The sequence below is a fragment of the Osmerus eperlanus genome, chromosome 26, assembly GCF_963692335.1.
Source record: "Osmerus eperlanus chromosome 26, fOsmEpe2.1, whole genome shotgun sequence".
In the NCBI taxonomy this organism is placed as follows: Eukaryota; Metazoa; Chordata; class Actinopteri; order Osmeriformes; family Osmeridae; genus Osmerus; species Osmerus eperlanus.
The window spans coordinates 7,973,414-7,998,957 of NC_085043.1; the positions used below are offsets into that span (position 1 = coordinate 7,973,414).

Genomic DNA, 25,544 nt, shown 5'->3' on the forward strand with positions numbered 1-25,544 from the left:
AGTACACCCCCAGGTCGGAAGCCCATTGGCTCGTAAGTTTAACCTTGTTTGGGATGTGCTTAGAGTTGGAAAGGGGATGAATATATCTTGCAAAAATATGTGAGATCCTTAACATGGATTATGGTCAGGAGGATTTTACAGTGGGCTTTGCTTGTGTTGGGAAAGGGTTGCAAGGGTTGCTGGCAGGTCAACATGTCTACAGTCTGTCTATGAGTTAATAGTGAATCTAACTACATTACAGTTTTTCTCGATTGCTAACACACAAAAATGGTATGTGTAAGCCATCCCCACAAAACCATTTTGCCAAATCCCAGCATAAAGACCATGTACCCCAGTCTTTAAACACAATTGACCATTTTTGACACATTTCTCAGGTTCATTCATACTTCTTTGCAAAAGTATAAACCCACCTCTTACTTTAAGACACAATTATCACCATTATGTCATTCAGAAAACACTGCCATTTGATAAGCAAACCCAAAACAGCGCAATTCAAACACCCTTAACAACCAATTATCCATGTGTAAGCACTAACAAGCAAATATACTCAATAAGCAATCAGGGGTTTGGAATGAATACAAAGGTAAGCTCATCTGTACTTTGAAATCATGGATGCAATTATCAGAAGAAAAGGAAGAATTGTCCAAATGAGAGGAGGTGGACAAGGGAGAGGAAGAGGCAGAGGAAGAGGAAGAACAACAACAATCTCAAATGAGATCCATGCCACACTATGACAGAAATCCCTATTACAGAATAACCTTCTCCAAGCCATGGAATTGGCTTGTGGGGACATTGCTCTTGAGTCTTGTCAGGGATGGCTCAGGCATTCAGGGGCATTTTCCCTGCTGTTTGTCTAAGGAAACATTGCCTGTGATGTTGAGGAAAATCTCTGGCCTGACCCTGGTCAGAGATAGGATGCTGACCCACAATGAACAGTACTGTAATCAAGCTCTGTTACCCAGGTAAATGTTTTTTGTTTATATAATATGGTTTTGACTACAGTGTTTGATTTTGGGTCAAAAGTCAAGGGTTTGGCCAAAACAGTGTAAGTATGAAGATGTGTGTTTAGAGTTTGGAGAAAACACAGTACACATTCAAGAAATGTGTCTTAGCAATTGAGAAAAACTGTAAATGAACTGGATTACTTATGTGGGGAGAATGTGCAGGACTATTTGCATGAGTGGTGAGTCACAAAAAATGTCACTACGACACACAGACTAGTTGGAAGACACAGATTCATGTTGACAGTGAGAATGAGGAGTGACAGAGAGCGTTACCAAGAGAGAGGAGGAGGGTCGACAGAGATGGGAACCGACACCAAGGATGATAACTGACACACAGAGGATTATAACTGACACTGATGATGACGACTGCCACAGACGTGATGACACCGAGGGCGATGACAGACAGAGATGGCGATTAGAGACAGCATTCCTGATAAAGCTAACAACTGACACAACAGACACACACATCCATCTCCTCCTGTCGCGTGACACACCGACGCCGTCTCTGTGACACCTGTGTGCTCCGCGTGTGTCAGCTACCTGCGCTGTGTGTGTCACCTAGGCAACGGCTGTGTCGTTCGTTGTCAGCTGGTGTGTCTTGTCTGTGTCAGCTGTCTCCTTTGCTTCTTCTGTGGTGTCATCGCTCTGGAAGGTGGCTGGCTCCCTCTAGTGGTGGCTGGCAGAATAGACGCAGGCTGAATGGGGAGACATGTCAGGAACTTTGGGGAACTCCAACCTTGTTCCTGCAGAGCTACCTACCTGTAGGCATTCTTTCAACCGAGCACCCCTGATTCTAATCATTAGCTGGTTGAAGTGTTGAATCAGGATTGTTCCAACCCGGGGTCGGAGCAGAAACCTACACAGTTTTAGCTCTCCAGGAACAGGGTTGGAGCCCCTTAAGAGAAGACAGGTGATGAGGGTCTCCACAGGAAGTGAAGCAGCAGGATAATGCAACTGCTTCCTGTTTCCTCCCTGTTCTTTCAGTCACGGGTCAGGGTGAGCTACGTTTCAGACTTTGGGTTGGGGTCAGGTGACAGTTGGGGTTGGATGTTAGGTGTAGGGGTCTGGGTTATTAAATCAGGGTCTCGGCTGGAGTGAGGACAGGGTCATGGCAGGGTCTTGGTTGAGGTGAAACACTGGGATTAAAGCAGGGTTGGGGGCACTGTCATGGGTTAAGGCAGGATGGGGTTGGGTTTAGGGCAAGGATGTGATCCAGCTGCCCTTCTGAATGTGTGTGTCTACAGAGCCCCTCCCAGCAGGGCGGCATGCTGGACAACGGCCAGGAGGGGGCGCCGGGCGGCGGCCAGTGGGCGCCCTACTCTCTGGGCCGCAGGCTGCGAACTGGTGTGTGTGTGTGTGAGAGAGAAAGAGAGAGAGATGGAGAGGTGTGTGTTTGACTTCAAACACACTCCGCACCTCATCTGTGTCCTTCGCCATCTCAAGACCAGACATTTGCATCTTTTCAGCTTCCTGACTCTCTGCCTAACGGGCTGAATTACCCACAGGCAGGCCACGTCCCCCACCAATCACAGACCATGATAGTGGTGTCCGATAATCCTCCATACAGCCTCCACCGTTTACACAACTAATTTCAGGGTTTTTTGTTTGTTTCAGCACTAAGTTACCAGCTGGTTTGTGTCCTACATTTCCATACAACGCGTTGAGGTTAGAAATCAAAGCGGTAGACTATGCCTTTTCAATGCAACTCAGAGTATGAATAATAAAATAAATATAGGCCTACATAAGTTTCCCTACTTTGTTCATCAAATGCGGGTTGTTGTTAATCGTTTGTGCTATATATGTCTTAGTACCATAGTAAATACGTAGCAGATCGGCTACACAATTAGTTTTATGAACCATTGGGACTTTTTTTGAGAACAGCTCCGCCATGCGTACAAGCACTGCTCTTACGAGTTTGACTTCCTGGTCGAAAAGACACCAGCAGGCGCGCTCGGGCACACAGGGTGCCTTTGCATCAGATTCGGTGGGATCAGAGCTGCAAAAGTCCGCGCTCTCCGACCTCCCTCGGCTCGCCCTTCTGACAGAACTTTTCAAGACAACTGACACGTCCTAAACAAGGCCAGTGGACGGACAAACAAAATCCAAAAGGACGCCCATAACAAATGTTGTCAAAGTAAAATAAAAGGTAAGCCTATTACATTCATATAGTCTTTACATTCATAGACTTATCCAAGAACATGACTAAACACTTGATGACGGTGCATTGATTCGTGAAAACGTTGTGTTCATTTAAAAGTCAACAGTAGGCTAACTGTGGAATTACTTATCTATTCATCAAGACAAATGCAAAGAATTTACCATTAAATTCACGCGAAGCCTGGCTCTATGAGCGAGCAGAGGCAGTGACTGACGCCAGACAGGTAGCGTAATGTAGTGAAAGTTGGCACATGCCCTTTGCTCCAGTAGTGCGTCTGCCGGACCTGGGACAAGATTTAGGCTACTCGGCGATGGTAGGAAAGCTGTCTGGCTCAAGACCCACTTGACAAACTTTATTAGATATAATATGCAATAGAGAAACACTGTTAGTCGGAGAAGGAAGTCACACCCAGACCCACCGAAAGTTATAACAAATTATACGATAAATAATTAACTATTAAGTGCCCTTTTTGTCTGTAGGCTACGTGATAAGAATTGGTCAACTATTTCTCAACTGACCGAGGCATACAGTAAACCGGCATTGTCAGGATTGCAATCGTGTATAAGAGACCATAGCCTGGGAAATATGACACGGAATACTTCCACAGTAGTACTGTGTTGAGTTGCTGACTGTGTAGGTCCAAGTTAGCCCTGAGTCAAAATGCTGTTTCAGACTAGTCTCATTTTCAGACAGCGCATCTTTGGCTTGCAGACAGGCTGTCATGCTTTCGTTCGCCCTTTTCATCTGCAGATTGTTTATTTGGGAATAACTGAAAGAGCGATGTCCTCCCCACCAAACGGAATATTCCCAGCTCTATTCTGTTCCTGTATTATTTCAATCACTTCATTTGTTGTTTGTTGTTCAAGGCTAGCATGGGCGAATCGTGTGATATTTGATTGTTTTTCTGAGTCAGTTCAAAGAGATGGAAAGCAGTTGTCAGGTCACAAGTATTCGCACCCTGTGCTTGCACACAGTTTGGGTTGATAGTTCAAATTAAAAAAACAAAAATACTTTGATAGAGCCAGAGAGCTGGACGAGGGGGAGATGGTTAGCCGGTTAAATCGCAACGAGGTTGGTGTTAGCAGTTTAGCATAGGATTGGAGCTTTCTACCGAGGCTTTATATTGAGCCAGTCATATGGGATTTATTAGTGTGACCGTTTTTACTGGACGCTCCCTGGCAGCACGAAATAAGAGCAAGGCAGTACAGCCTACAGCCTTCTGAAAGGCGCTAGATACAGTTGATACTGCCTGGTGTTTAAATATTTCTGGTCCACTCCAGACTTTCAGATCAGAACTTTGGACGACCCTTACATTCCTACTGGTCATTCCCCGTCCAAGTCCCCCCCCCCTCTCTGTCTGTTAGTAAACACCATATCCTCTTCCATAAAAAAATCCCTCTAACCACATTCTCAGCAAATTGTATGCTTTGTGGTTACATTTATTTATATTTTTATGTGGCCGCACTGGAATGCACAATACCAACAGTGTTTTGGGCAATAAAGGATTGTTGGCCAAAATTACAAACGTAATTTTCACAACTAATAAATTACCCCCCCCCCCCTCCCATTTTTAACGACACATGGAAGAGGATCAATTTTGAAATGTTGCTCGTCATTCAACCCCACGTGTGTTGTCTGGATTACTGTGCAGGCCTCAGAAGGCAGGGGACAACCCATAAAGTTCTTAAGCAGCCATGTTTAAAGGCACTGAGCCAAATGTAGGGGGGCCTGATTATCATGGCTTTGTTTGAATGAAACAAGATTAGAAAGGGGTTTTAATGAAAAGCGTTTGATATTTAACTGCCGGTCTAACAACCCTACAATGAAATGAGAGACCAACAAGGAGAAGGGCAGTTTGGCCAAGCAGGAAATGACTGGGAGAAGCCTGGAGGGAGAGGGGGGGGGGGGTGAGTGGAGGGAGGGGATGAAGGGAGGGAGGACGGAGGGGGTGGGTGGCAGAGGAGAGAGAAGGGGGGCTAATACAGTTTCTCCACGCTCGAGGAAAGCAACAACACAAAGACCCCTCAGTGTTGGCGGTGCTGTCACTGTACCTGGCCTCGCCCACTGCCCAGCCCACTTCCCCGCTCACTGCCCCGCCCACTGCCCCACCCACTGCCCCACCCACTGCCCCACCCACTGCCCCGCCCACTGCCCGGAAACAAGAGGCACACTTCCTCCCATCTGCAGCCCTCTCAGTCCAGCCTCACTTAAAGTGTTCATTTAGCAGATGCTTTTATTTAAGGTGACTTACAGGGATGAGGGGGGATTTGAACCTGCAACCTCTTGATCTGCAATATTATCTATAACCGCGGAGCTACACCCTCCCAGTTATAAGACCTGACACCATTATTGTGTTGGCTTTTATGTTTTGCATAAAACGTGACAAAAATGCCTTTAGCACACTTTCAATCACAGTGTCAAGCTTTGATAGCTTAATGTTGAGGGCGCTCACAACATGAGATGATGTCGGATTAGGGTGAGTGTTAGTTAACTTCCTCCTGAAAATGATTTCCTCTGAAAGTCGTCTACGACAGGTGAACCCTGACACACGTAGAGAGGACTTGTGGTCTACAGGTTGAAAAGAAGTCTTGTGTAGTTCACTCAGACTGTACCGTGAAGTTACACATGCGCTCGTTGACCCTGACCCTACACACACACTGATACAGGGATGCACACACACACACACACAAAACCACACCCACATGCCAACACACACACATACAGACACACACACATACAGACACACGCACACACACACACACACACACACACACACCAGCAGCACCACCTCATCTCCCCTTTAGACGCTCTCTCTTTAGAGAGTTTGGATTTCTTCTCTGTTTGTGAGGCGACCGGCTCCCTCACCCTCGTCGCCAAACCGTTTTCCATCTGCTTCCGATTACCTTTGGCTGCAGTTGGTTAGCAGCCAGCCATCTGGACCTGTGTACCGTCTCCGCACTCTGCTTCTACCTAGACACCACCACAGGGAGGGGGATGGAGGGGGAGAGGAGGATAGAGAGAGAGCGAGAGAGAGAGAGAGAGAGGCGTGGAGGACTGGTAGTAGAGATTGCAGTGCTTTATAAAATTCAAAAGCTGGATTGATAGGTTGATATGCTTCCATCTCTCTTTTAAATGTGTCCCTGTGTCGTAAAAGACAGGAATATCGTGGTTGTGGGATTTCGATCCACATGAGATCTGTGCTAGCCAGTCAGCAAACTAGTCTGCCAGCCAGCCATCCCGTCAGTGTAGAAGTGGAAGCAACCCACTTCATCTCTCTGATTGGTTCCCCCTCCCACTCCCCACAGCCACTCACATAACACCCTCTTTCAGCTCCTCCGGGCCTAAACACAGCATTTCAGAAGATCAATGCCTTCCTCTTTGCTTGAACTCCTTTCCGGTGGGCAGAGCCGAGGACTAAAGAGAGAGAGATAGATGGGAGGGGGGCCCAGGTTCAGGCTTGCTCTCTCTGGTCGCCAGGTTGTAAGTCACTGTTTGCCTCTGACAGGAGTCTTGATTGATCGGCTGAAGCCACTGCAGGCAGCCGGTCACAGGGAACTGAGTCCAGAGCAGAGCAGTCGTCAGAGGGAGGCTTGGGTCAGGGGTCTCTCTCTTTCTCTCTTTTTTTTCTCTCTATTTTTCTCTACTTCTCTCTCTCTCTGTCTCTTTTTCTCTACTTCTCTCTCTCTCTCTATCCCTCTCCCTCCTCCTCTCTCAATCCCAACACTAAACTGTTTCTCCTCAACAGGGATGCCCGGAGGACCGTAAACGCTGCTCAACTCCTAGAAGGTCTCCCCTTCCGCGTCTCCCCCAGAATCACCAGACAGCGAGAGGGAGAGAGACAGTGTCGAGCGCTCTCTAGTATCTGCCCTCTGCGAGAGACCTGTTTGCGGCTGCAGCCATGGTCCGTGGTGAGATGGCTGTGTCCCTCTGGTGAGCGAGGGGACCGGAAGGGCTGGAGACATGGTGGGACAGAGGACTGGGGACCGCACTGAAGCTTGTTACTGGAGTCACCATGGAAACGGTATGGAGGACCCTGGCTTGCATCGTCACCATCGCCATGGTTGCCACCGAAGCTGTGGAGAATGAGCCTGCGGAGGAGTTCACTCGGTCTCAAGGTGAGGGGTCAAGTTTAAGCACTTCCTCCTGACGTCCGATCGAACTCGAGAAATGTCATGGATGTCTCCTCTCCAGTCCTCTTCTCTCCTGGACTTGATTCCTTCTCTCCATAAATCACATCTTGAGACAGCACCGCACACTCCCTCCCTCCCCTCCGGCTGACACACACACACCCACACACACACACACACACAAGTACCAAACATAGAGTAAACCGGATGCCCCTAGGGCGCCGACATAAATACCCTGAGTGTCCGTGACTTGTCATTCAGAACAAAGCAGGGATTGTGTATTTCCTATGCTTAACCTTTGAACCCTCTCAGTCATCTGTTTCCAATAGCCCTCCGCTCTCTGCTTTCCTCGAGCCACCACCTGCCTTGACATGTATCTCCCCTCCCAGTCAAATCTGCGGGACGCTTGTCCGCTCTCCCCAAACGAAACCAGACTCGTAGGGAAACCGACAGAAACGATCGCGTAAACTCAGCCACGCCGCCACATTTTTCGTCGCCGTCGCCGAATCCGTCTCATGGGCGCACATTCTCGCCGACAACAACGCGCAAGCGCACCGAAAACATTAGACATGTAAGCACAGTTGTGATGCAAGCAGTGTACACGTTCACTGAAACCAACTGGACCTACACAAAGTTCTGCTCAGAGAGCCAGACAGTCAGTCAGTCAGGACCAGGGTGTGTCATGTCTGGAGCAGACCAGCACTGCTGGATGTCTTCCCACCAGTCACGTCTCCTGCTACAGACTTGACTCCCAGCCAGACTGTGCCTGTTATCTCACACTGAATGGTAACCCCTTTAAGTCATTTTAGATTAAACCTAGAACTAAAAACAGCAAATGAAATAATGGGAAAATTGCTGAGGGCATGATATTTTTCGGTGCTGCTACACTTGACAGGCTGGGTTGTGTATTTGCCCAGCGTCTGTGTGTTTATTTAAAATAAGGAGAGGACAAATATGTAGACATGCCAAAGTAGGAGAACATTCGGAGCCGTTTCTCTCCCGCTTAAAATGACCCAATAATGAGGTAAGCCAGTGGTTCTCACACACATAGCTATAACTCAACTGTGCGTGTCCTTGTGTGTGTGTGTGACAGACAGATAGTCAGGCAGACATGCTGATGGCAGACAGGCAGGCGGGCTGACAGACAGAGAGTCAGGCAGACAGTCAGGCAGATAGACAGAGAGTCAGGCAGACAGTCAGGCAGATAGACAGAGAGTCAGGCAGACAGACTGTCAGGCAGACAGTCAGGCAGACAGACAGACAGACAGACAGACAGTCAGGCAGATAGACAGACTGTCAGGCAGACAGACTGTCAGGCAGACAGACTGTCAGGCAGACAGACTGTCAGGCAGATAGACAGAGAGTCAGGCAGACAGACTGTCAGGCAGACAGACAGACAGATAGACAGACAGACTGTCAGGCAGACAGACAGACAGATAGACAGAGAGTCAGGCAGACAGGCAGACAGATAGACAGGCAGACAGACTGTCAGGCAGACAGACTGTCTGTCAGACAGACAGACAGGCAGACAGACGAGGAGAGGTTTGAGAAGCGCTGACAGGGTTCTGTGGAGATGCAGGAACTCCACCCAGAGAGATGGACTCACGGGGTGAGCCAGTCATGGATGATAGACCTCCCCCCCCCCCCTCATCCCCCTCACCCTCTTCACACCCCTGACTGGGCTCTGCCCAGACTGAGGACAGCTGGGGAACATCTGGGGCAGACAGTATAGGAACAAGGTGGGAGCGAGAGAGAGAGAGAGGGATGGATGGAAAGAGAGAGAGAGAGAGAGGGGTGAGTAGAATTGGGATAGAGGGAGGGAGGGCTGAGAAGGATAGAGGGAGGGAAAGAGGGATGGAGGGAGAGTGGGATTGAGAGGAAAAGAGGCAGTCTCTCTCTGGGAACGCTACAATAAAAAGTTCCACTGTTCACATTAAGCCTCGCTCTAACCTAATTAAAGGGTCCTTTCTTCTCTAAGTTCAAATAGAGCAGACCCCAGGCAGTGCTTACTGGCGGTTTATTATATAAAAGGTGAGTGCTCCATCCATGGGCTTTCTAGTGTTTTACGGGCCTCCCTCCCTTAGTGGTTTGGTTTATTGGACAGTAACGATAGTTCCTTCCTCTTCCTGATGAGATAAGAGATCAAAAGATTCCCAGGGACGGCTTTTCCACTGGAAGGGATCGGTTTGTTTTCTTGGGCTAGCAGGGGTTGCTGTGTGATGATGATGATGATGATGATCGTGGTGACGACCCACGGATGGGTGTGGTGAGCCTGGGTTCTTGGGCGGGGTCAGGGGTGTAGCGTCTACGCGGTCTGTGAGAGCGTCGACCGTGCCCTCTGGCTGCGCCACACTCATTAATTGCTCTGGCTCATAAGGTGGCCCTGTCTGGACTGATTACTGCAGAGGTACACAGAGGAGCGGGTGGTGGGGGGGAGGCTGGGGTCCGACGAACAGCTGCACAGCTGTGGCTTCCAGGCCGAAGGAGAGACGTGGGGGGGGGGTCGAGGCCAGAGGGAGGTTAGGGAGGGAGGTTATAGGGAGGGAGGTTATAGGGAGGGAGGTTAGGGAGGGAGGTTAGGGAGGGAGGTTATAGGGAGGGAGGTTATAGGGAGGGAGGTTAGGGAGGGAGGTTATAGGGAGGGAGGTTAGGGAGGGAGGTTAGGGAGGGAGGTTATAGGGAGGGAGGTTATAGGGAGGGAGGTTAGGGAGGGAGGGAGGTTAGGGAGGGAGGTTATAGGGAGGGAGGGAGGTTAGGGAGGGAGGGAGGTTATAGGGAGGGAGGTTAGGGAGGGAGGGAGGTTAGGGAGGGAGGTTATAGGGAGGGAGGTTATAGGGAGGGAGGTTAGGGAGGGAGGGAGGTTAGGGAGGGAGGTTATAGGGAGGGAGGGAGGTTAGGGAGGGAGGTTATAGGGAGGGAGGGAGGTTAGGGAGGGAGGTTATAGGGAGGGAGGGAGGTTAGGGAGGGAGGTTATAGGGAGGGAGGGAGGTTAGGGAGGGAGGTTAGGGAGGGAGGTTAGGGAGGGAGGTTAGGGAGGGAGGGTGGGAGGTTAGAGAGGGAGGTTAGGGAGGGAGGTTAGGGAGGGAGGTTAGGGAGGGAGGGTGGGAGGTTAGAGAGGGAGGTTAGGGAGGGAGGTTAGGGAGGGAGGGTGGGAGGTTAGAGAGGGAGGTTAGGGAGGGAGGTTAGGGAGGCGGGGGGGCAGATTAATGCGGGGGGGTTTTCTATCTCCTCAGATCCGACATGGATCTCCCAGAATCCCTCTGGAGCGTACCCTAAGAAAACAACACTCCTTATGTGGTTTGTGAGAAACAGGCGCAGGGCAATCATTCAAAGCTCATATAATTGCCGCATAATGTGCTGAGTAGTATGAAATGGGTTCTGGGTGGTTATAAGTGTGTGTGTGTGTGTGGGGGGGGGGTAGTCATGGTGCCTGGTGTTTATTTAAGCTGGTCAAACCAGGTATGAGAGGCCGGTCATGGACCGAGACTGGTGTCTCTGTTGATCCCCTGCCTGTTCACCCTCCACAAGGAGGCTTGTTTCTCCACAAAACAAGGCCACAGACGCCTGCTGAAAAACCAGGGCCGCTTGCTTCTGACCTCTCCCCTGTGAGCCCACTCTTCGGAGCTCCGTGTTTGGACAGTAAATCTCTCGAGTCCACAGCCGAAGAGACAGGAAGTGTACGGTTTCGGGGGTTGCCGTGGAGACGGCCTTTTTTTTTTCGCCTCGCGGATAGGGATAGCGTGGACTGGGTAGTCCTTGGGGATCTGTGTGTGCTGCCTGCACCCTGCCTTGACAGGCGAACAAACATGAATTCACAAACTCGAGTACTGCTTCACTGAACTGACTTTGACCACGAGCTTGACCCTCATTTTGACCTGAAGCATTTTTTCTGTGTGTGTGTCTGCGTGTGTGTGTGCGTGTGTCTGCGTGTGTGCGTCTCTTTCTCCCCAGCTGAGTTTCTGTCCGGCCTGGGCCAGTATGAGATTGCCGTACCGGTGCGGGTGGGGCCCCAGGGGGAGCCCTTGGACGCGGAGGGGCCGGAGGAGGACGGGCCCCCCCAGGCCCGGAGGCGTCGGCGCAGCGCCGGTGGAGCCGGGAGCCATGGCTCCTCCCCCCAGCTCTTCTACCAGCTGTCCACGCCACGCAGCAACTTCCTGCTCAACCTGACCCTCCAGGAAAACCTGCTGTCCAGGCAGTTCCGCGTGGAGTACTGGAGGAGGGGCCAGGTGGCCTGGAGCCACGCCTACTCGCCCAACTGTCACTACGTGGGTCACCTCCAGGACAGGCCCCACTCCAGCCAAGTGGCTCTCAGCAACTGCAATGGCCTGGTAAGCTTGTCCCAGGCACTCGTGGGGGGGACGGGGGGGGCGGCTTGTGCCTGACAGAGGTGAACAGGTTCACTGACCCCCTTCTGGGGGGGCGGGGGGGGGGGGTGGATTAGAGGATTCGTTTTTCTTTAGAGTTTATCAAAATACAATTTCAAATACAGTTTGATGTGTTCAAACGACGAAACCCTCATCCCACATACGACCCCTAAACCACGGCACCGTCAGACGCTCGCAATACGACAGACCCATACGGTTTGTACACCCTTCTGAGTGTGAAATTCTGATTGGCTGTGCTCTTGAGGAAGGGGGGGTGGGGGAGGGAGGGTAGGGAGGGAGGGGCACCTGTCTGTCCTAACAAAGACCCCCAACTAGCGGCATTAACACACCTGCATAAACAAGGGGATTACCAAGACCCTTCCTACCGTCGGTCACTTCCTTTTTAGGTCAGGGGTCACAGAGCCATCACAGCTGGGGGGGGGGGGGGTTCAGTCTCTCTGGTGCCGAGGCAGATGTTCACAGCAGTCTGTTCTAGAACCAAGCAGCAAAACAGATGTACTGGTCTCACCGAATGAGAGTGTTTGACACCTGCGCAGCTTCAGTATCCTTTTAATACGCGATAAGTTAAACATGATCATCGAAAGGGTGCGGGTTCGGGTTTGTTCTCCGAGCGCTAATAAGCTTTGGCGCGTAATTACTGGTGGTCAGACTAGCATGAGTGAATCCCAGCAGGGAGTCCACTGTGTCCACGAGAGCAGCACTAAACACATTACGGGATTACGTGTGTTCAGATGGCGTTCTGTGGAGAGACGGCTGCCAGGGGAAACCCTTAGGCCGGCCCCAGAGACTCCAGACAGGAGATCTAATCAGAGGTGTGTGTGGGTGTGTGTCTGTGCGTGGGTGTGTGTCTGTGCGTGTGTGTGCGTGTGCGTGTGTGTGTGTGTGTGTGAGAATCCCTGTCGTCCCAGTGTGGATAGGACGCACACTCCTGACTAGAAGGGAGAAAGGAGAGACTGCGTATGAGACGTAGAGACTGAGTTTGTTTGAGTTGGTGTTTCTGGAGTGTGTGATCGGATTTATCATCCCAGAGATAGTTACAGTGGTGAGTGGGGTATTAGTAAGGTATGAGTGGGGTATTAGTGGGGTGTTGGTGGGTTTGGTGGAGGGGTGTTGGCCCAGATGTGCTGTTCACCCCTTCTCCCTCCCTCCCTCCCTCCCTCCCTCCCTCTCTCCCACAGCAGGGGGTGATTGTTTCAGGCGGCGAGGAGTACCTCATCGAACCTCTGGCCCCCCCAACAAACCACACCAGGGTGGAGAGGGCGGAGGGGCACCCTCACGTGATCTACAAGAGGTCTTCGCTGCGGCACCAGTACATGGACCAGTCCTGCGGGGTCATCGGTAGGCTCGCCCACCCCGCCGTTCTCCTCACAGATCCATCTAGGAACCGCGGACCTCCCCGGCAGTCTTCAGCAGCTGTTGGTTCCCATCAGTCACGTTCGGGGGTGGGGTGTGAGAGAGAGAGAGAGAGAGAGAGAGAGAGAGAGAGAGAGAGAGAGAGAGAGAGAGAGAGAGAGAGAGAGAGACTGAAAGAGGAGATTCCGAGCGTTGAGATTCCGAGCGTTGACAAACAAACATTCGACAGGGAGGCCCTCTTGTCCATCCATCTGCCCTAACCCCCCCCCCCCCCACACACACACACACACTCCCAAGCACACACACCACACCCACACACACTCCAATCCCACAGAAGCTTGTCCGTCTACGGGTGGGGGTTGGAGCTCAGTGTTGGAGCGTGTGGCTGCGAAGCAAGAGGTGTTAAGTTCCAATCCTGCTCTGTGTGTCTTAAAAAATGCCTTTCTCCAAAGGAAAGTATAGCAGAAGATGGAAAAAAAGCACAGTACAATAGCTTTATGAACGGAGATAGACATACTACGACAGCTTAACGCCCTTGCCGCCTCTTCCTCCAGATGAGAAGCCGGGCAAGGGCGTGGCCTGGTGGCAGCGGACCCTGAAGACTCCGCCCCATCGCGGACAGCTGCCCCTCAAGCGCTCCGTGAGCCGCGAGCGCTACGTGGAGACGCTGGTGGTGGCCGACAAGATGATGGTGGGCTACCACGGGCGCCGTGACATCGAGCAGTACATCCTGGCCGTCATGAATATTGTAAGTGTCACATCGGGGAGCGGATGTGGAGATTGTGTTGCTAGGGTCTCGCTAGGATTGTTGCCGTGGGCTCGTCGGTTCAGGGCTCGGTTAGCACTAACTTCTGGAATGTATTTAATGAATGGCTGGACTCGTTTTCCCGTGACAAAATCACAAACTGAAGTGTAGAGCTTCAATGCAAAGCAGCCAAATAACACTGACTGAATGGCTGATAATGAGCACTGTCTCTCCCTGGAAGGCTAAGTGCTAGTTTGGATGTGTCAGCGCTTTTTAAGACTGCTCTTTTCTTGTTTCCCTGGAGGTCAGGTTGCCAAACTGTTCCAGGATTCTAGCCTGGGGAACGCAGTAAACATTGTGGTGACCCGCCTAATCCTGCTCATGGAGGACCAGGTACCGTCTGCCGGAACCTTCCGGAACCTTGGGGTCCGTGCAGAGGAGTCTGCAGATCCTACCCCCCATTTCGCTCCTCCCTCCTCTTTCCCTCGCTTCCTCCTCCCTTTCCTGCTCGATCCCTCTTCCTCACAACCTCCTCCCTCCCTCCCTCCACCCCCCCCTCCCTCCTCTGGTCTCTTCTCGCAGCAGTGTCGCCTCCAGCATCTATGAGCTCTTTGTTTGTTTGAAATTATTGGCTTAAGTGTCCTTCCTCCACAGCTCCCAGTGGAGTGTGTTCTGTAAGTGGAGCCGTGTTGTGGTGTTGGGGAGGTGGAAGGGACCATAGGCCCGCTCCATGACTGCACTTGTTGTTGCTGCCCGCTGACCTCTCGGGCCGTTGCCATGACGCAAATTAGGGCCCCTGAATAAGAGCGTGTATAAAAATAAAAAGGTTCTAAAAAGGAAGGGGAGGCAGACAGACTTTCTCTCTCTCTCTCTCTTACAAGCACACACACTCTCTCATGCTCTTTAACACACTCTCTCTCTCTGTAATACACACACTCTCTGGAACACACAATCACACTCTTTCTCTCTCTTCCTCTCGTACACACACACACACACACTCTCTAACACACACACCCCTTCTCTTTAACACACTTTTTCTTTCTCCCTCGCTCAATCTTACTTTCTTGCTTTCAAGCACGCACAGACTCCCTTTCTCTGTCTCTCTCTCTGCCTCTCTCTCTCTCTCTCTCTCTGTCTCTCTCTGTCTCTCTCTCTCCCTGTCTCTCTCTCTCTCTTTCTCTCTCTCTCTCTCTCTCCCTCCTTCCTCACCCCCCTGCTGGCCTGTGACAGGCAGCAGTGTGACGCGGGGTGTCTGGACAGCAGCCACCAAAGTTGCGGTCAAACAGATGGACAGGTTAGAGTTACACACTGGTCAAAGCCACGACCGAATAGCACTCCTGCAGATGAGTCAAACAGCACCAGAGCAGTACCACCGTGGGTTGCAGTTCCCAAAGCAGTCTATTATAAGGCCTTTATGATTCATACTAGCTTAAAAATAATTTAATTTGCCCATGCAGGAAACAGGTCATCTGACAGGATAAAGCTATGAATAAATAAATGCTGTGGTCATTAACGCTGGTATTAGTGTTGCTTATTCTGCTTTTGGTTCTGGTGGGGTTTGGGTCGGGCCCAACAGTGGGCTGACAGAGCAGGCCAGAAGCAAACCGAGCCTGGAAAAGCAGCCTGGCCCTGAGAGAGATGAAGGATTGTGGGATGAGAGAGAGCTGGAAAGGGAGGGAGCCGGGATGAGAGAACGGGAGGGGAAGGGAGGTGGGATAAGAGAGAGAGGGATGTAGAATGAAAGAGAGACAGAGAGACGGAGGGTGCTGGGATGAGAGAGAGAGAGATGGATGGGAGGGAGGGATGAGACGGTGAAGAATTATGTCATCATTCGCATGCCTGTTGCTGTTCCTCGCCAGCTATGGACTGGAGAGGATTCCTCCCCTCTGCCAAAGCTGGGAATGGCAGGGTATGAGAGAGAGACAGAGAGAGGGAGGGAGGGAGGTAGGAAGAGAGAGAGGGGGGGGAGAAAGAAAGGGTGGAGAGAGAAAGAGAGACAAAACGGGACAGCCAGAGAGATGAAGTCTCCTTCATCTCAACCTCCCATAACAGAAGCCCAGACGCTACAGTAGCTAAATTTCCCTCAAGCTGTGAACAATTTACTGATCCTTATCTAATCTAGAATGCAGGGGTTTCCATGTTTGTTTGATTGCCGTGTTCCCTCGTTCCTTTGACTCCAGCCGTCGTTAGAGATCAACCACTACGCTGGGAAGTCTCTGGACAGCTTCTGCAAGTGGCAGAAATCCATCCAGCATCGCAACGGCAACGGCAACGCCATCCCCGATAACGGCATCGCTCACCACGACACAGCGGTGCTCATCACCAGGTCAGCCACCCCTAGCCCTCTTCCTTTGTCACTGGAGAGATATATTGGAGAGATTCATCAAAAGTACATTTACATTTCCATTTAGTCATTTATCAGACAGTAAGTACAGGGACATTCCCCCCGAGGCAAGTAGGGTGAAGTGCCTTGCCCAAGGACACAACGTCATTTTGCACTGCTGGGAATCGAACTGGCAACCTTCAGATGACTAGCCCGACTCCCTCACCGCTCAGCCACCTGACTCTTGCTCAGCCATCTGACTCCTTAAAAAAAAGTAGTGAGGTAAAGGGTGAGAGAAAGCCAGCTAGAGGGAGAGGCAAAGCAGAGCAAGCATAAAGGAGAGAGAGAGGGAGAGAGGAAAACCGATAGAAGGAGGAGGGAGGGAAAGAGAGAGAGAGAGATCGAGAGAAGGAATCAGAGCACAGCTGCCTTGAATCTGACAGCTCTGAGCTATGCCAAATAAGCAAAGTGCAGTTTCAGAGCTGAGGCTCTGGGCTGAGAAAGGGGGCGGAAACAGCAGTGGAAACCCATAACCAAGACCCAGCTCTCAGGCCCTGCTCCTGTAAGACCCAGCTCCTCAGACCCTGGTCCTGTAAGACCCAGCTCTCAGGCCCTGCTCCTGTAAGACCCAGCTCCTCAGACCCTGGTCCTGTAAGACCCAGCTCCTCAGACCCTGGTCCTGTAAGACCCAGCTCTCAGGCCCTGCTCCTGTAAGACCCAGCTCCTCAGACCCTGCTCCTGTAAGACCCAGCTCCTCAGACCCTGGTCCTGTAAGACCCAGCTCCTCAGACCCTGGTCCTGTAAGACCCAGCTCTCAGGCCCTGCTCCTGTAAGACCCAGCTCCTCAGACCCTGGTCCTGTAAGACCCAGCTCTCAGGCCCTGCTCCTGTAAGACCCAGCTCCTCAGACCCTGGTCCTGTAAGACCCAGCTCTCAGACCCTGCTCCTGTAAGACCCAGCTCCTCAGACCCTGGTCCTGTAAGACCCAGCTCTCAGACCCTGGTCCTGTAAGACCCAGCTCCTCAGACCCTGATCCTGTAAGATCCAGCTCTCAGACCCTGGTCCTGTCAGCTCAACGCACTGCTGAAGGCACAGACCCTGGTCCGGATAGCTCAACACACTGCTAAACATTCAGACCCTTTATTACGAAGAGCTTTATCAAAGGGGAATGGAGTCTGTCCAGACAGAGGACACTGGCCTGACCATCCTTCACATCCGGCTATTGTTCCTCACAACTTATCAGTTGTTGTTTATCAGGCCTGTCTGATGTGTGTGTGTGTGTGACTGGCTGCATGTTTGACTGAACTGTGTGACAGTGTGTCCTTGTACGGGCGCTCTAATATCAAGGCTGGTGAATGTGTCGTTTGTTTTGTCTCCCTGCGCGGCAGGTACGACATCTGCATCTACAAGAACAAGCCCTGTGGAACCCTAGGTACGACCTGTGGTTCATATCGCACAACCCCTGTAGAGGGCTTACCCTGAACACACACACACACCAGTCTCTCAACAGGACACACCCAGACACACACAGACCAGGGCACACAAAACACACACTTGTCTGAATGTGAGGCTATTATGTAACCTGTGGAAGGGAATGGGGTTTACAGAATGAAAGTGACTCATGGTTCAATCTTTTATATGTTTAGATGACTGCTAGTTGACTGCTAGTTGAGTAGTAACACAAACTGAATGTGTGTGTGTGTCTCTTTGTGTGTGTATCTGTGTGTGTGTGTGTATCTGTGTGTGTGTGTGTGTGTGTGTGTGTGTGTGTCAGGCCTAGCCCCTGTGGGAGGGATGTGTGAGCCTGAGAGGAGCTGCAGCATCAACGAGGACATCGGCCTGGCGACGGCCTTCACCATCGCCCACGAGATAGGACACACGTGAGGCCCCCTCTACCCCCTCTACCTCCACCCACTACCCCATCACCACCCTCACCCTCTACCCCTCCCCCACCTCTACCCTCTACCCCCTCTACCCCCTCTACCTCCACCCTCTACCTCCACCCTCTACCCCACCACCACCCTCACCCTCTACCCCTCCCCCACCTCTACCCTCTACCCCCTCTACCCCCTCTACCTCCACCCTCTACCTCCACCCTCTACCCCCTCTACCTCCACCCTCTACCCCACCCCCACCCTCTACCCCTCCTCCACCTCTACCCCCTCTACCTCCACCCTCTACCCCTCCTCCACCTCTACCCTCTACCCCCACCCTCACCCTCTACCCCTCCCCCACCTCTACCCTCTACCCCCACCCTCTACCCCCACCCTCTATCCCTCCCTCTACCCCACCCCTCCCCCACCTCTACCCCCACCTCTAGCCCTGCATCTATCGATCCCTCCTCCCACCCTCTATCCCTCCCCCCACCCTATATCCCACCCCCACCCTCTATCCCTCCCCCCACCTCCACCCTCTACCCCTCCCCCCATCTCTACCCCCACCTCTAGCCCTCCATCTATCTATCCCTCTTCCCCTCCCTACCCCAGAACTGAGGTTCAGAGATCGGTGTCAGATTAGAGCAGCAACAGGAGGCCTTACGTAACCACCTCCATGAGTCATTTCCATCAATTGAGAACGTGTTAATAGCTTTATATATGATTTTTTTTCAGTCATGTGCTATTTATAATATGCAAGTGGAACAAGTTACGTGCGAGCTGATGCAGTATATCTTTCCGGGGCCTACCTCAGTGTCTGACTATGGGCATAATCCTCTGTTCTTCTCTCCACCTTCAACTTGTTTGACTTCCTGGTTTGGCATGGGGCTACCAGCCAATCGGCTTTCCCCTCGGCCTCGTGCGTCCGTATTTATCTGGGTCCATGGCTGAGTGGGGCTGGACACAGTCCAGCTCACATCTTCCCAGGGCCCTGGTCCGCTCCCATGAAAGAGGATTCTGTTTGATGGGATCTGCTGCTTTCCTCTGCCGGCGCTGGGTATCGCTCTGTGAACGCTGGGCCTGTTTGTGCAGAGTAATTGAGTGTGGCGCGTGTGTGCGCAGGCGTGTGTTTTCACAGGTGGCCGATCCATTTGTGCTCTCGGGGCCCTAATGGCTAACCCAGGTACCTTTGAACTGCAAGGGGCTGGCTGTGCCCTGGGGCTGTCTAGACGCCACGGCTGGTCTTAAACCGTGTGTATGTACGTGTGTGTGTGTATGTACGTGTGTGTGTGTGTGTGTGAGAGAGATAAGAGTACTGCACTGTACATTTGTGAAAGACACGGGCTACCTTGCAGTCTGTTAAAACACCACAGAGCAGATGTGACTAAGGAGGATGTTGGTTAGAGAAAATCTATACGTCCACCAAGTATCTCCACCCAAGTATCCCCATCAGTTCCTCCACCGGTATCTCCAGCCACCCACCAGTACCATCACCCCCTCCACGTACCCCTCCACCTACCCCTCCACCTACCCCTCCACGTACCCCTCCACGTACCCCTCCACCTACCCCTCCACCTACCCCTCCACGTACCCCTCCACGTACCCCTCCACGTACCCCTACACCTACCCCTCCACGTACCCCTCCACCTACCCCTCCACGTACCCCTCCACGTACCCCTCCACCTACCCCTCCACGTACTCCTCCACGTACCCCTCCACCTACCCCTCCACGTACCCCTCCACCTACCCCTCCACGTACCCCTCCACCTACCCCTCCACGTACCCCTCCACGTACCCCTCCACGTACCCCTCCACCTACCCCTCCACGTACCCCTCCACCTACCCCTCCACGTACCCCTCCACGTACCCCTCCACGTACCCCTCCACCTACCCCTCCACGTACCCCTCCACCTACCCCTCCACGTACCCCTCCACCTACCCCTCCACGTACCCCTCCACGTACCCCTCCACGTACCCCTCCACCTACCCCTCCACGTACCCCTCCACCTACCCCTCCACGTACCCCTCCACGTACCCCTCCACGTACCCCTCCACCTACCCCTCCACGTACCCCTCCACCTACCCCTCCACGTACCCCTCCACCTACCCCTCCACGTACCCCTCCACGTACCCCTCCACCTACCCCTCCACGTACCCCTCCACGTACCCCTCCACCTACCCCTCCACGTACCCCTCCACCTACCCCTCCACGTACCCCTCCACGTACCCCTCCACCTACCCCTCCACGTACCCCTCCACGTACCCCTCCACGTACCCCTCCACGTACCCCTCCACGTACCCCTCGGCGCCCAGGTGACCCGTCCCCCATCCCTGCCGGCAGGTTCGGGATGAACCACGACGGCGTGGCCAACGTGTGCGGCTCCCGCAGCCAGGACACGGCCCAGCTGATGGCTGCCCACATCACCATGAAGACCAACCCCTTCGTCTGGTCCGCCTGCAGCCGCGACTACATCACCAACTTCCTGGAGTGAGTCATCCATCCAGACGAAAGGGTCAGGGTTAACCCCCGTCCGTGTTAAAAAGGGGGGGGGGGTGGGGTCGTTGTCTCGGAGATCTCTCTGCGTGTTTTTGACTGTGTGTTCTGCGACCCCGCCACCCTCCTGCCCCCCTCCTGCCCCCCTCCTGCCCCCCTCCCTCTGTGACATGCTGCAGCTCAGGAATGGGCTCCTGCCTCAACAACGTGCCCCCCAAGCAGGAGTTTGTGTACCCCACCACGGCGCCGGGCCAGGCCTATGATGCGGACGAGCAGTGTCGCTTCCAGTACGGGGTGAAATCCCTCCAGTGTAAATACGGGGTATGTTCTCATCCCTCTTCACGCCCTTGTTCTGTCTTTCTCTCCCTCTTTCTTTCTCTCCCTCTCTCTTTCCTTTTTTATCTTTTCCTCTATCTTTCTCTCTGTTCTCATCTTTTTCCCCTCCCTCCCTCCCTCCCTCTATCTCCTCCTCTCTTTCCCTCTTTCCCTCTCTCTCCCTCTCTCTCTCTCTCTCTCTCTCTCTCTCTCTCTCTCCTCTCTCTCTCACTCTCTCTCTCTCTCTCCTCCTCTCCCTCTATCTCCTCCTCTCTTTCCCTCTCTCTCTCCCTCTCTCTCTCTCTCTCTCCTCTCCCTCTCTCCAACCCGCTCCTGCTGTCTCGTCAGGACAGCAGGAACATGACGGCCCGGTCGACCCGCTGTGTGACTGACACATCTGTCACATGGATGCACCTCACCATATCTATCAGTTTCTGGGGTGTGAAGACTTTATGAACAATCTCGTGCTACCTTTACTGAATAACATCGATTTTATTAGACGGTCAGTTTTATGGGGCCGACAGCTGAGAGAATGGACATCTGGAACAAAATGTGACTTTATAGTGTCGTTATTATTGATACTATGGAGTCTGAGCATATGTGTACAATAAAATACTGCACCATATGGTATAGCCATTGCAGAGGCCTTAAACACATTAGCACCACAGAGAGCAGCTGAGTCAACCGTCTCCCTGCTACCGGTCACTGGACTTGGCTGTTTCTATATGGTCCTAACTGGCGTCTCTCTCTCTCTCTCTCTCTCTCTCTCTCTCTCTCTTCTCTCTCTCTCTCACTCTCTCTCTCTCTCTCTCTCTCTCTATGTCTCTCTCTCCCTATGTTTCTCTCTCTCACTCTCTCCCTCTATGTCTCTCTCTATATATATATGTGTCTCTCTCTCTCTCTCTCTCTCTCTCTATGTCTCTCTCTCTCTATGTCTCTCTCTCTATGTCTCTCTCTCTGTCCACAGGAAGTGTGCAGTGAGCTGTGGTGCATGAGCAAGAGCAACCGCTGCATCACCAGCAGCATCCCCGCAGCGGAAGGAACCATCTGTCAGACCAACACCATAGAAAAGGGGGTAAGGACCCGGAGCGTTCCATAATCGCCACACACGGGGGGTGGGTGACGACGTGCAGTGCCCGAGGGCGAGCGTAAGCAGCTTGTGAGAAGGTGTGTCGACCTGTGTGTTCCAGTGGTGCTACAAGCGTGTGTGCGTGGCCTACGGGACACGCCCCGAGGGGGTGGACGGGGGCTGGGGTCTCTGGTCGCCCTGGGAGGAGTGCAGCCGCACCTGTGGAGGAGGGGTGTCCTCTTCCCTGCGCCACTGTGACAGCCCCAGGTACGACCTTTAAAGGAGCAGTTCACCATTTCACCCTCCGAAGCGGTGGTCTTCGACCCTGTCCTGCGTGTTTGAGATGTTTCCCTGCTCCGACACGCCTGATTCAAATGAATGGGTCGTTTTCGAGCCCTGCAGAAGACCCATTCATTTGAGGCAGGTTCTGCTTCCAAGCCGGCGAGTCTCTGCTGACTCTGATGGGCCCCAGACAGAGGCTGTTTATCGATACACGTTTTTTTCCGTTCTTGTGTCCTTGCGAACTCGTTCGATGTCATCTTTCATTGCCCGAGTACGGTTCCAATCCAAAGAACACAAGTCGCCAAGAACGCCCAAAATACCCGGATGTGTTCTTGATCCGCCCCATTTTATCGACGATGCATCGGCTGGTGACTTGGCCTGCGAGAACGCATCTGATTTCCCAGAAGTCATTGCGAGATAATAGCCAAGAACACGCGCGCAAATCGTTTCCCCGTCCTCGCGCCCTCGCAGGACCGTTCTTGCGAGGCCGCTTGGCAGGGACGTTCTCCTCAGGAACGCCAGTGCGTTCTTCACGTTCTTCGGATTGATAAACAGCCTGTGGAGAGAGACCGGGGAAACCGAACACATCAGGGTTGTAGAGAGACCCGCCCACTGGGGGAGAGACGCGGGGGGGGGGCGAGGTCGGGGTGCTGGAGGGATAGGGTTACCGCTAAATCACACCCAGATGTGTTTCTGCTTCTGCTTGTCTGGTTCCAGGCCAACCATCGGGGGGAAGTACTGTCTGGGGGAGAGGAAGCGATTCAGATCCTGCAACATGGACGTGAGTGGTGGAGCCCGCCGCGACTGACCCCCGCCCTGTCGCCAGCCTGGTTCTCCCTCCTCCTCCTCGTCCCTCATCCTCAGTCCTCGGGGATGAACGTCTCTCTCTCGAGCCCCCCCCCCCCCAAAATGACACACGCAGGATGAAATGTAACTCTCCCTCTCGCTCTCTCTCCATCTCTCTCCGTCTCTCCATCTCCCTCTCTCTCTCTCTCTCTCTCTCTTTCTCTCTCTCTGTCTCCACCTCTCTCTCTCTGTCTCCACCTCTCTCTCTCTGTCTCCATCTCTCTCTCTCTCTCCATCTCTCTCTCTCTCCATCTCTCTCCGTCTCTCTCTGTCTCTCTCAGGAGTGCCCTGCAGGTTCCCATGATTTCCGGGAGATGCAGTGCTCTGAGTTTGATGGCGTTCCTTTCCGAGGAAAGTTCTACACCTGGAAGCCCTACAGGGGGGGTAAGCGAACAGTGGGTGGGGAGGGCGGGGGGGAAGGGTAGGGGGAGGGGGGGGCATGTGCGTGGGTGTGCATGTGTGTTCTCCCTCCTTTCCTGCTCCATGGTAACATCTCAGCCCTGTGTATAGAACAGAGGAAAGACGATCTTATTGAACACCCACACACACACACACACACACACACCCGTACACACACACCCGTACACACACACGTATACACACCGCCTTTGGTTTTACTGAGAGAGCTAAGCGAGTGTGTTGCCAAGCTGGGGCCGTAGAGGGAAGAGGGAAAAACAAGGGAAGGGGGAACGGAACGAAAGGCTACGGGAGGAGAAGAGAGGAAGAGGAGGGAGGAGAGAGAGGGGAGACACGGTGAAAGGGAGGAGAAGGGAGGAGAGGAGGTGAAGAGTAGAGAGCAAAGGAGAGGGGAGACACGGTGAAGGGAGGAGAAGGGAGGAGAGGAGGAGAGAGAGGAGGAGAGAAGAAGGGAGGAGAGCAAAGGAGAGGGGAGACACGGTGAAGGGAGGAGAAGGGAGGAGAGGAGGTGAGAGAGGACGAGAGAAGAAGGGAGGAGAGGAGGAGAGAAGAAGGGAGGAGAGGAGGAGAGAAGGGAGGAGAGGAGGAGAGAAGAAGGGAGGAGAGGAGGAGAGAAGAAGGGAGGAGAGGAGGAGAGAGAGGAGGAGAGAAGAAGGGAGGAGAGGAGGAAGGAAGGGAAGCAGTGGAGGAAAGCTGTAGACAATCTCTTGTCTGGCTCCAATATGCCCTGAAGAGCCATTTCCCAGAATCCCTTGCTAGAATTCCTGGGCCTGATGAGTGCTGCGTTGGACGTGAAAGATAAATACTTTCGACGACAGAACTGCCTTTAATCTAGCAGTCCAATAACATAATGGCTTACAGAGGGGGCCACTCCAACTGCAGGCTACAAGCCCTCCTTTCATCAAGTCAGCTGATTTTACAATAGAAATCCCTTTCAGCTGTTAAAATACGAACCGTGCCACAGTCTGCCCTGCGTTAAGGCTCTCTTACACACCCCAGCCCCTGCCTCATTCTGTCTCTCCCTCTCTGTGCCTCCTTCTCTCTCTACCTCTCTGTAGCTCATTCTCTCTCTACCTCTCTCTGCCTCATTCTCTCTCTACCTCTCTACCGCATTCTCTCTCTACCTCTCTCTACCTCATTCTCTCTCTACCTCTCTTACTTCTCCTTTAAACATTTTTAAGCTCTTGCTTCTTTAGAATCCAAAGTATCTTTTTGACAGTTAAGATTCTGTTCCGTCTTCGAGACAGTCGCACTTCTCTCTCTCTCCCCTCTCCCCTCTCTTTCTCCCGCTCTCTTTCAGAAACATCTAGAAAGGACATGTCGATAAAGAAACAAAACGGTTTTAGCCTCGCATGGATTGCTTCAGAAGAGTGACCCATATACACAGTTGCACCTGGTCCAACACCAGTTCGTTCTCCGCCTTAAAAACCACCCCTCCAAGCCCTGCAAGCAGGACCCCCTCCTGTTCCCCTTTATCAGGCCTGCCAAAGCACAGCACCCTGGGAGTTGGAGTTTTCCATTCTCCTCCCCCTCGGTCCTCCCCTGGACTCCCTGCTCGTACTGTACAGCACCAGTGTCGGCCGCGCCAGCACAAACAAACACAGCCCGGAGCGGGCTTGCGTTAGCAGCCGGGCCGCTGGCTGGATGAAGGGGTGCTCTTGGCCGGGGCTGTACCTGTGGCAGGGTCAGAGGACCTGTCACGCGTCATAAAGAAGATGTTAGTGCGGAGCTGCCGTCTCTTTCTCTGGTGGGGGAGGGCAGAGGGGAGGAGGAGGAGGAGGAGGAAGTGCCTGTGAGTCTGGTGCACGTTCACAGGGAGGGAGAGGGAGAGAGAGAGAGGGAGAGAAGTGGTTGAAAATGGAAAGACGCATTCACACGCCGTCCCACCCCTATGTCGCCCTGGCCTCGCCTGGCCCTCGTCTGGTCTGGTTTAGCCTTGCTTGGCCTGGCCTGGGCTGGCCTGGCCTGGCCTGGCCTGGCCTGGCCTGGCCTGGGCTGTCTGGCAGCTCTCCCGGGGGTTCAGGGAGGGTATTAGGGGGTGATTAGCACCCTGCGCCCGCATTCACATGACCAGAGACGCCCATGGAAACTGGGCAGCTACCAAGAGGCAGCTAGGAAATAGAGGCACCACACACTGGGTGCTTTGAGACCTC

The 25,544-nt window shown here is 52.9% G+C and overlaps 1 protein-coding gene across 1 annotated transcript in view; it reads left to right on the forward strand.

Annotated features, from left to right (window-relative positions):
* Positions 1-2,986: 2,986 nt before the first annotated feature.
* adamts10 (ADAM metallopeptidase with thrombospondin type 1 motif, 10) overlaps positions 2,987-25,544 on the forward strand; it is a 31,914-nt gene continuing 9,356 nt past the window's right edge. Inside the window, exons 1-15 of the mRNA XM_062452712.1 lie at positions 2,987-3,150; positions 6,908-7,277; positions 11,241-11,617; positions 12,853-13,012; positions 13,582-13,775; positions 14,082-14,165; positions 15,953-16,098; positions 17,483-17,526; positions 17,869-17,974; positions 20,310-20,456; positions 20,642-20,783; positions 21,745-21,852; positions 21,968-22,113; positions 22,846-22,909; positions 23,256-23,358. Coding sequence (XP_062308696.1) covers positions 7,175-7,277; positions 11,241-11,617; positions 12,853-13,012; positions 13,582-13,775; positions 14,082-14,165; positions 15,953-16,098; positions 17,483-17,526; positions 17,869-17,974; positions 20,310-20,456; positions 20,642-20,783; positions 21,745-21,852; positions 21,968-22,113; positions 22,846-22,909; positions 23,256-23,358 — 1,924 coding nt within the window. The 5' untranslated portion in view covers positions 2,987-3,150; positions 6,908-7,174. The remainder of the gene's footprint in view (positions 3,151-6,907; positions 7,278-11,240; positions 11,618-12,852; positions 13,013-13,581; positions 13,776-14,081; positions 14,166-15,952; positions 16,099-17,482; positions 17,527-17,868; positions 17,975-20,309; positions 20,457-20,641; positions 20,784-21,744; positions 21,853-21,967; positions 22,114-22,845; positions 22,910-23,255; positions 23,359-25,544) is intronic.